Source organism: Saccostrea echinata, unplaced genomic scaffold, assembly GCF_033153115.1.
Source record: "Saccostrea echinata isolate AGI-Se365-2 ecotype Australia unplaced genomic scaffold, CSIRO_AGI_Sech_v1 ptg000005l, whole genome shotgun sequence".
NCBI classification, from domain to species: Eukaryota; Metazoa; Mollusca; class Bivalvia; order Ostreida; family Ostreidae; genus Saccostrea; species Saccostrea echinata.
Genome location: NW_026889754.1, coordinates 12,420,236 through 12,430,777, shown reverse-complemented (window position 1 = coordinate 12,430,777; position 10,542 = coordinate 12,420,236). Strand labels below are relative to the sequence as shown.

General features: G+C 33.8%; 2 protein-coding genes across 2 annotated transcripts; one reads left to right on the top strand and one right to left on the bottom strand.

Moving 5' to 3' along the window:
* Positions 1-3,816: 3,816 nt before the first annotated feature.
* On the bottom strand, positions 3,817-6,712 carry LOC133179887 (uncharacterized). Its single transcript, XM_061314570.1, has 5 exons — positions 6,566-6,712; positions 4,895-4,986; positions 4,592-4,669; positions 4,159-4,332; positions 3,817-4,033 (listed from the first exon to the last, which is right to left on the bottom strand). The coding sequence occupies exons 1-5, from the start codon at positions 6,710-6,712 to the stop codon at positions 3,817-3,819; spliced, it is 708 nt and encodes a 235-aa protein (XP_061170554.1).
* A 372-nt stretch (positions 6,713-7,084) lies between these two features.
* On the top strand, positions 7,085-9,585 carry LOC133180063 (mucin-2-like). The gene is made up of 4 exons (XM_061314661.1): positions 7,085-7,415; positions 7,979-8,374; positions 8,520-8,573; positions 8,909-9,585. The coding sequence occupies exons 1-4, from the start codon at positions 7,370-7,372 to the stop codon at positions 9,259-9,261; spliced, it is 849 nt and encodes a 282-aa protein (XP_061170645.1). The 5' UTR covers positions 7,085-7,369; the 3' UTR covers positions 9,262-9,585.
* Positions 9,586-10,542: the final 957 nt, after the last annotated feature.

Genomic DNA, 10,542 nt, shown 5'->3' with positions numbered 1-10,542 from the left:
AATATCTTGAATGGTTTCATTAAAACTGAGCTAAACACTAATTCAAGAAAAGTGAGGTCAAGGTAAAAAAATGTTGATGCAGTTGAATAACTTACATCAGTATGTATCAACATATGAAGTTTGATTACACTATCTTGCATGGTATCTTTAAAACTGAGCTAAACACTAGTTTAAGAAAAGTGAGGTCAAGGTCAAAAGAAAGTCAAGGTCAACAAATGTTGATGCAGTTGAATAGCTTACATCAGTATGTATCAACATATGAAGTTTGATTACACTATCTTGAATGGTATCTTTAAAACTGAGCTAAACACTAATTTAAGAAAAGTAAGGTCAAGGTCAAAGGAAAGGTCAAGGTCAAAAAATGTTGATGCAGTTGCATAGCTCTCATCAATATCTATCAGCAAATGAAGTTTGATAAAAATATCTTGGATAGTTTCTTTGAAACTGAGCTTTGAACAGAGCTAAACGCAAAGTGTGACGGAAGGACAGATGGAAGGACGGAAGACGGACATGACAAACACTATATGCCCTGGCCATATTCATGGCGGGGCATAAAAACAAATTTATTTATCAGCTCCTTAAAAATCGTAATTTAGTAAGCTACTGAAAAAACAGAATTGTCAAAATACCAAGAGGAATCCTAGCATTAGCAAGCAGGCTCAGCAACAGGTCTTCAAAACAATCGTATACATTGACAATGAAACTGATGCAAGGACTCTTCACAACATAGGAGATAGCACAATCACAAGGCCAGGACATTCTAGGAAAAAAGGGAGACCTGAGGCCTACATTGGATAAAGATAAGGAGTCTATATTAAAAGGTAATTAGATAAAATAATCTTACATTATTATGGTTGTAATTTTGAGACTTCTGTAGTGCTGATAGAGCAGACTTGTCAATCTCGGCTAATACAATTAAAAAGTCAAAAAGTTTTTAATTGAAAATGACAACCCATATGATACCATTAGTTCAGGATTTCTCTAGTTTAGATTATGTACGTTTCTTGTGTAAGGCCAATGGTTTTCAAGATCCCTCAGATGGCCTCATGAATGAGACAATCACAGAAAAAATAAGTTATGCAAAAAAACAAGTAAAAAGAAAGTTGCATGAAGAAAAATAAAAAAAGCTAGAAAGTGAACGGAGTGTGTCAGTGCAGAAAATTTGATTGAAGTGACTTGCAGGGAAGTGACTATCGGAATGTTAATGTCATACTTATTTTTCACATAATATTTTACTCTCTTTTTATTTTAATCTTCAACTTTCTTAAAATTATCTATGTGACATTTCATAAGTGATATTCAAAGTTGAAAATGCTTCACCTTTTTTTTTTAAATAATGCGATTAATTTAATGCTCACAATTAATTTTGGATGAGATCACTTTTAATATTCTGGCCAGAAATGAATGGCTTTTTGTCACCAACTGTGGTAGAAAACTGTCTACACAGCACAGGAACATCAACACAGATTGTTTGAATATTGGTTACCATTATGAGCTAGAATTTACATTTTTTGATACAAATCTCCACGCTTTGTGGTCATATATGGTAATGTCTAAAAATTGGCTTCTCACAGGTATTGGTGCAGCATTCCAAAGCCCATGTTTTTGGTAGTGACTCACGGGTTTCGACACTGCTTCTGAATCCCGTGTTGCCATATTTGGCAGTGACTCAAGGGTTTTGGCACAACTTTCTGTATTCCATGTGAGCTCATTTGAATAATTCTGCCTATATCCCGTGCCCTGTCCGTGCCTTGATCTCTTTTGGCACGGCTTTTTGAAAGAGACATTAAGAATCAGATTTTCCGAGGCACGGTTTTGTATGCACTGAATCCGTGCCTTGTCCGTCTCGAAGCCGGTTGGCTTATATATAGGAAGCTAAAATTGTTTAAATGTTAAACAAACGACAGATAAAACGGATAGTAATAGGTCACATTAGAGACTCTGGTGGCCTAATAATACAATTATTCAGAATTCCAACTATTAAAATGAATTTAGTGTATTTCATAACATTACAGACGAGTTGATTCAACTGTCTGAAAAAAATGTTACTCTTACATTAATAGGCTTGAAATAATTATATATCTTGGTAATGAAATACCTCAAATTAAGACACTCCATCATGCTATGGTTTTGAGATTACCTTTGCTCTTATCTGGTTTCTAGTATAGGTGAATTTTGTCGAGCCAAAACTCGACCAAACCCCTAAGACATCAGATTTATCAGACCAACCGGCTTTGCTAGTTAAATCCTTCAGCATTCCCTGAAAAAAATGTTTTTTTTAGAGTTAGAAAATTCAGATTAGTTTTTGAAATAAAAACAACAAATGCGGGTTGTCAAGACATTATTAATAATTATGGCATTATATACCTTGTAAAATTTGTATGAAGCAGTTTTCTTTGACCAATTCTAGGAAGTTATTTATAACTTTAAAAGCAATCAAATTTTAAAATAAACAAGGTCAAAACTTTAGCCTCCAAAATTGAAATAGGAGTAGTAAGGGGGACAGAGAACAGTCAGTCTACAGTCAGGATGACGTCATGGGTTTTCCCCATAAAGGTCATGAGGTCAGGGGGGGGGAGTCTACAGTCAGGGGGTAGCCTACAGTCAGGGGTAGTCTACAGTCAAGGGGGACTCTACAGTCAAGGGGGGAGTCTACAGTCAGGGGGTAGTCTACAGTCAGAGGTGAGTCTACAGTCAATAACGTTCTGGGATTTCCCACCATTTTGGGACGGTCACTGTTTATTAATTTTAAGATTATAGAAACAGCTGTATCCACAGCAACAACATAAGGATGTTACTAAATTTAGAATAATCGAAACACACCCAGTAACATTCTGAGGTTTGTATCCACATTCAACAATGCGACAGATAGTTGATTTGCATAGCAACAGTCCAATATCATACCTAAGAATAATAAATTTAGAAAAAATACAGAGCCCTTGGGGACAGGGTTGCAACCACAGTAACAAGATTAAGGAATTACTAAATTTAGAATTACAGGCAGATACCCAGCAACATTCTAAAGTTAAGACTAAATTTACGATTTTTAGTCCGTCTTGGGTGGTGTAGGAAATTAACTATACCTAGAAACAAGGCAAGATGAAAACTTATTTTAAGATCCTAAATACATCTGTAACCACAGCAACAGTGTAAAGTATTGCTAAATTTAGAATTAACAAAATATTGTATCCAGGCATGGTTTAAAAACGCGGTTTTTTCGTAGGACCACTCCTTTAATATGAAGGCAAAATTCAGTATAAAAAGTGCAAAATTCGAAGCATTTCTTCACTTCACTTTTTTTTGCATCAGAGGAAGAACCATTCATCAACTCTATACAGTAAGTAAACTGTCATTATCCTTTAACAAAGTTTTAAGATTCTCAATCTTTTCGTTATCAGGAGATCCAAAGACAACAGAGATAGTACAAATCATAAGTTTTTATTAACATTTTCTGTTACAAAGTATTGCATGGTATAGTGTTAACAAAGTTTTACAAGTACATATAAAATGGATTTAACCATTTGTCAATTTTAAAAGCACAATGTCCCTCAATGTCTTGGCAGCACTCATGAAAGAAGATATAAGTTAATACATTTTCAAGCAGACAAACATACACTAATCAAACTGAACATAAAAATGATCTACAACAAATTAAAAAAAGTTGTTACACTAACTTTACTTTTTAAAACAGTTAAGTCAGTTATTATTTTGATCTGTTCACAATCATCGTGAGCTCAGGGTGGTATTGTTGGATTCTGTACATTTCACACGGATACACACAGGCTTTCACTAAATGATGTACCACAAATCAAACAACTAGAGCGTTGTAAACTTGACCCTTTTAGCCGAGGTACAGCTATCTACTTTAGACAACTTATCTTCTATAAAGTTTAAGATAATTTTAATTTGCTCGCAATCCAAGGTCACTCTGGCCAGGACTGTTTTTAAGACTTCGACTTGTTCTAAGACATCTTGCTTGCCCCGTTCCTTCATCCTCTTCTCCAATTTACACATCTTGTCCAGATTTGTTCGCCTGTTAATGAAACAGAATCAACCTTAGTTACAGAGTGTCAGATTCCACATTCAATTAATTTATATCCCACATTTGGTGATTATTGGTTTGCGAGTTTTAAGAATCCATATTTAAACATTCATCACCTCAAAGTAGTCAGGATGGAGTCTTCCACCTGACTAAATCGACCCTTATCATTATCCGAGTTACTGGTAACTGGCGCAAAGGCACTGCAGTTTGAATCGAGTGCCGGCGAGTAGCTGGCAACTGGTGCAAAGGTGCCGCAGTTACCCTGGCTCTCTGGTGTAGGACTTAGGGGTCTAAAGAGATCGAGAGAGAGAGGGTGAAAGACACTTACTAACTTTTTATTATGTTCAAACTAAATTATCGAAATTATTTAAACCTGCTTTTTCTGAAGTTCAAAAGATTTAATTTAACTTCATAAAAATCAGTTAGCTAATAGTTTAGAAATTAAACAATATGAAAATGTAATGACTAAAGAATTTTTTTTAAAAAAGTTATTAAATATACATATAACACATTCTGGTACATTACGTTACACAAGAATCCAATCTTTACCTTTTTAATGACTCATTTTCTTTGCCAATTGTACTTAATGTCGAATGGTAATTTGGAGAGGGAGGGGGTGGAATATAACTTCAATAAAAGAGTGAGAGAAAATGTGAAAATAAAATACATACAGCACTTACGGTTTTTTCTTTCATATTTTTAATTTTATTTTATAATTATTTTTATTATTATCATGTTTTTAATTTTGAGAAAAGATATCATCGAACTAGGTTTAAAAATTTGGAAAAAAAAAATAAAAACTCAAAAAGTGATTAAATCAGATTAATTTTCGTTTCACAAAATTACACTTACTGAGATGGAAACGCAGACCGTTCCAATTCCTCCCCCATTTTAACCCATAACTCCTCAAAATTACTAAAGGATCTGCGGATTTGCTTGCGTCTCTGTGATAAGAAATACACAGTCCCGTACTAAGGGTAATCATGTGTTATATAAATACAAATTATAGATATTGTATTTTATATAATCTTATTTATCAACTTTAAACAGAATAAAAGAAAAAAAGACGAACTAGAACTGTGTTCACCAACAATAAAGTTAACATATCTTTATAAGAAAATATAAAATTCGAATTAAAAATAATGTTTAAAAAAATTGAAAAACTTATAAAACTTAACAGTCATAAACCTAAAAGAAAAGCTTCTTAACTTTGCACCTAAAAATAATTTAGCTAATTCTTAAAACAAAAGGAATATTTTACTTACAGGAAATCAAGGAATTCTTCTGCCATAATTGTCACTGATATTCTGTCAATGATAAAATCTGTTTGCAACCCCCCCCCCCCATTTATATATTCTCTTGGACGGACGTTTTGCTCGTACGAAAAAGGGCGTGTGTGTTGGGGTATCATCACTCTAATTGATGGATTGAGTAATGATTGAGAAGTTTCCGTATTATTCTTTATTCATCATCTGAACGTCTTTTGAATCGCTTTTGAAAATACCGCCCGGTTGTTCTACACCTGCGCAAAGGTAATACATCATGACCTGACCTGAACTATTTCCTGGACTTTATAGGTCAGGATGTATGTACTTAACGTGTGCTCATTCATTAAATACAGCTTTTATACAACTGTTCCAACAACTCATTTACTGAGGTCAGGTGAACCGATTTATTCACATAAAAAAAATATATGTATTATACATATAGTTATATTTAACAAAAAATTATATATACCTATCGATATTAAGTGACAATGAAATTACTTGCAAGTAGTTTGTTTTAAACAAACAAACAAAAAATTTTACAATTTTTTTTTTCTATTTTACTGATAAACCTACAAGAAAGCTTCCAACACTGCAGCGCATTTTTATTTAAGATTTTAGTCGATATCTAAAAAATTGACCTTTGATAAATGCAAGAAACGTGACTTATTCGTGACGGTGTATGTAAACACATACAAAGGAAAATATCAAATTAAGGCTTATAACTAAATATAGTAATTGTAATTGTGTAAATTTTGTTCATTTATCCACAGGGTCCTAGTACTTAAAAAATATTATAGTCACTGTCTCTTATGTTACATATTCTAAATGTGTGAGATTGTCTCACACACAAATGTCCTAATTTAATTTTGAAACTCTTTCAACACTTTTATTCCTCCCTTACATTGCTATTATATTAAATTAATTATCCCTACATACAAGAACTATTGTTTTTAGTTCCCTCAGTATCTGTCTCCCTTATTTTGGTTTGCAATCAGTTAATGCTTATAAGGGTGTGATTAGATTCATCACGAAATCAGGGGGGGCCTAAAGGTCACATGATGATGATGACGTTGAAAAGTCCGTGCAGAATTCGCGCCGTTACAACAGAGCTAAGATGGAGGGACGCAAGGCTACACCAGCTACGCTGATAGGCATAATTGTTATAATGCTAACACTGGACTTGTATACATTTGCTGAAGCTACGAGATGTCCGAGATGTCCAAACAATCATGGATTGGTAAATTGCGCACTCTACCACAGCAATTGTGTTAGCATTGCCGTCAATGTCCAGATACGCGAAATTCGCGTTGCCAAGTGTGCCGTCACCATCGTCGTCAACGGAAAGCCGCCGTCCCACTTTGAATTTCCAATAGTGCGGAGCATTCATGGAATCCAATGTCATGATATATTCGGTAAGTAATACATATACATTGCGGAAATTCAAAGTGTGTGGATTATGGGGAGGGGAGCTTTCAAATTAAATTGTTTTGACCACTTAATTTATCATTTATGAACTATAAGTCGTTGCTTGTCTTAATATGGAATGGTGTGGTATTTTTGGTGATTTTCTATAGGAGGGGGGGGGGGGGGGGCTTATAGACTTGGAAAGTATCGTGAGAAAAATGAGAACACGTGATAATTTCATCAGCCAATCAAATCGTTGTATCTTTACTATGGAATGTTTATGTTGTATCGGTTCACCAATTTCAATCCAGATGTGTTCCGAAAGACAAAGTTCATGTGTTACGGACTTTTTTTTATTTTGGTCATCGAAAACTAATAATGTTCGTTTCAATTGTAAATGTTTTGTACTCGCAAGTTGCATGATGTAAAATGGAACAGCCGAAAATGAATCTAACCACAAATATCTGAGTTTGAGTCAGCACTGATCATGAAAAGAAAGAAAAGGGAAAAAACTGTATATGTAAATAAATTGGTATTTTTGAAAGAAACCGACAATCATGAGTTCGGGTTCGGGTTCGACATACTTCTAAGGAACTTTGAAACGTTCCCTTACCATACATAGTATTTTACCGGAAGTAATTCATAAACATGGATCATGCCATACAGTGGCCCAATAAGGTATGAAATGAACTTTACACAGGGTAAGGAATCCAAACTAAAATAGATTCTGGCAAAAGTGAGCATGTATTACAGAAATTTTATAAATCAAGATGTTATTGTTCGTCCTAGCTGTCTGTATATATGTTATATGTAATGTACCGAAGCTAAACAGGAAGGAAGTAATAAAAAAAAAACAACAACAAGATTTTACAATAAAAAAAGAAAGAAAAAAAACATTGATAATCTTGATTGCAGAAAATTTAAATTTGTAAATATGACTGGAAAAATAATACTGTGATAAAATAATACCAGTGATAAAAATAACATGTAATAAACTTTGATCACTTCAAGTCCCGAGACTAAGCGAACCACTTGTTAACTTACTCCCTCTCATATAAATGCATTTTTGTTAAAAAAAAATACTTAAAGTAATACACTTAGGTCAGTTAGCAATAGTTTACTGATGTACATGTAAACATTCTACTCTGATTGAAATTAATTTTGCAACATGAAATGTTGGTATTACAATTCATATATATATATATATATATATATATATATATATATATATATATATATATATATATATATATATATATTACAGCACCGAAGTTGCAGACAACTCAGCCAGAACCTGACCATGTGACATCTAGCCCTACAAACCATACGATAACCTCAATGGTTCAGCCAGAACCTGCCCATGTGACAGCTAGACCAACAACCCAAACGATGACCTCAACGGTTCAGCCAGAACCTGCCCATGTGACAGCTAGGCCAACAACCCAAACGATGACCTCAACAGTTCAGCCAGAACCTGCCCATGTGACAGCTAGGCCAACAACCCAAACGATAACCTCAACGGTTCAGCCAGAACCTGCCCATGTGACAGCTTGGTCTACAACCCATACGATAACCTCAATGGTTCAGCCAGAACCTGCCCATGTGACAGCTAGATCTACCCTCCTTAAGATGCTAAAGACAGTTAAGGCACCAACAAAAGGTTAGTCAACAGTTGTCATGTAAAAAAAAAAAAGAACAAAACAAAACCTTTTTGATAAAAATATCGAATTTGACAACTTAACATAGCAATGACATAATGTTGCATGTTATTGTACATGACCAAAATGGATTTTTTTTTATTGTAGCCTTGAACGTTCCAGATACAGACGATGATCTGTTTGACGAAGCGGGTACTACAGGTCAGCATGTAACCCTCCTCTTGTCTATAAATAGTTCATTGTATTTTTTTTATAATATGTGTGTTTATTTCCATCAATGATAAATTGAAAAAAGATTAGGTGTAGAGCACAAAGAAATGATAAACCATCTTCAGGGAAATCCATTAGAAAAAGAACACTATTTAGAAGGCATGCACTGTTTAAATCAAAACGGGATAAATTACCCTCAAGATCAGAAATAGAATTAAACCGAATACATGCTTTATCTTCGGATGATGATTATGATTCTATATTTGATGCGTCAGATATATAAATACAAGTTGGTTTGTGAAGATGTTTTATTTTTATATTTATAGGCTTTTTTGCATGGGCAGTACTTACTACTATAGCTCTGATACTCCTCATCGTCAAGAAACTTGTGTTACAGAGATGTGACTTGAAATGTTGCACACAACCTTTACCATCCCCACCACAACCACAAACAATAGAACCTTTTGAGGATAGAATACCTATGAATCCTATTATGCACACCCCTCCATCGCAAGCCTCAACTCCTGACACCCCAAGCACAGTAATGTCAACTCCTGACACCCCAAGCACAGTAATGTCAACTCCTAACACACCAAGCACAGTAACCTCAAGTGCCCCTTTGGTTTCTCAACATGAGCCAGTATCGGCTAATACAAGGTCAAAGAAGAAATTGTTCTAGACTAAAATGATATACGAGTCTTGTGAACGGAATATGTGCATACATTCTCAAAAGAATACAGGTATATTCTTTTTACATTTGTGATGTTTTACTACATGATGGTAATTGAGCATATAAATTTAGCTGTGTTGTCAGAAAAGATGATGTACATTTTTTTTTACTTGATTGTTTTATTTTGAGAAAATGTATTGTTATCATACATATGACAACAAGTAAGTGTTTATGTTTGTGTATTACTTTTGATAATGAGACATACAGAGTTATTTTGACAAGAAAAAAATTTATGTGAAAAATAATTCTTGAGAAAAACAGCTATTAAGCTGTCCCCCCTTTTTTTTACTTGATTGTTTTATAAAGCTGTCCCCCCCTTTTTTTTTTACTTTGTTTTAAATGAGATTTACTAGGTGATGGTTAATTACCTGGGTTGTCAGATGATGTACATCTTTTTTAATTGATTGTTTTATTGAGATGACGTATTGTTATCATACATATGACAACAATGAGTGTTAGTGGGATATTTTTACACAAGTAAGTGTTTATGTTTGTGTATTACTTTTGATAGACATACAGAGTTATTTTGACAAGAAAAAAAAATCTATGTGAAAAATAATTCTTGAGAAAAACAGCTATTAAAGGTGCTTGGACACAGATTTGAAGTTAATATTTACTCAAATTTTCTGTATAATTTCATGACTTATATGTTGCTATAGCATTTCATACGAAAATTTGATAAAAATCTTATTTTATCTGTAAGTTATTGAAACTTTGAATTTCTGGACGCGTTTGATAGACACATCCTTGCACTTTCACAAATTTTAAGTTTATCCTTAATACTTGAGAAAAGTAGCAATTTTGTTGTTTTAATTAATGAAAAATATTAAAACTATAATGCAGAAATTTCAGAGTAGAAATGTAGAAAGCACAATCCTCTCACGAGTATTGTCAGTCCGTGCTCAGTGGTGTGTGCAGAGTTTAACAATTGAACACACCCGGTGAATCGGAAACATTAACAACAACAGAGCGCGTGCCCTGTTTACAAAAACAGTTTACGTTTCACGGGTGTATTCAATTTGTTAAACTCTGTACACAACTACACAACACTGAGCACGGGCTGATAATACTTTAGTGAGTAAGTTTTGCTTTCGCACCTTTTTACTCTGAATTTTCTGGATTATAGATATAATATTTTTCATTAATACACAATAAAATTGCTACTTTTCTTAAGTATTAAGGATAAAGTTAAAAATTGTGAAAGTGCAAGGATGTGTTAATCAAACGCCT

What these genes read in the sequence shown, in the direction of transcription:
- LOC133180063 (XM_061314661.1), top strand. Translation starts at nt 7,370, where the DNA reads ATGCCATACAGTGGCCCAATAAGGTATGAAATGAACTTTACACAGG. An exon ending in TGAAATGAACTTTACACAGG is followed by an intron (nt 7,416 to 7,978) that starts GTAAGGAATCCA and finishes TATATATTACAG; the next exon opens with CACCGAAGTTGCAGACAACT. An exon ending in TGACGAAGCGGGTACTACAG is followed by an intron (nt 8,574 to 8,908) that starts GTCAGCATGTAA and finishes TTATATTTATAG; the next exon opens with GCTTTTTTGCATGGGCAGTA.
- LOC133179887 (XM_061314570.1), bottom strand. Translation starts at nt 6,712, where the DNA reads ATGACATTGGATTCCATGAATGCTCCGCACTATTGGAAATTCAAAGTG. An exon ending in ATGCTAACACAATTGCTGTG is followed by an intron (nt 4,987 to 6,565) that starts GTAGAGTGCGCA and finishes TTCTTATCACAG; the next exon opens with AGACGCAAGCAAATCCGCAG. An exon ending in GAAAATGAGTCATTAAAAAG is followed by an intron (nt 4,333 to 4,591) that starts GTAAAGATTGGA and finishes CGATCTCTTTAG; the next exon opens with ACCCCTAAGTCCTACACCAG.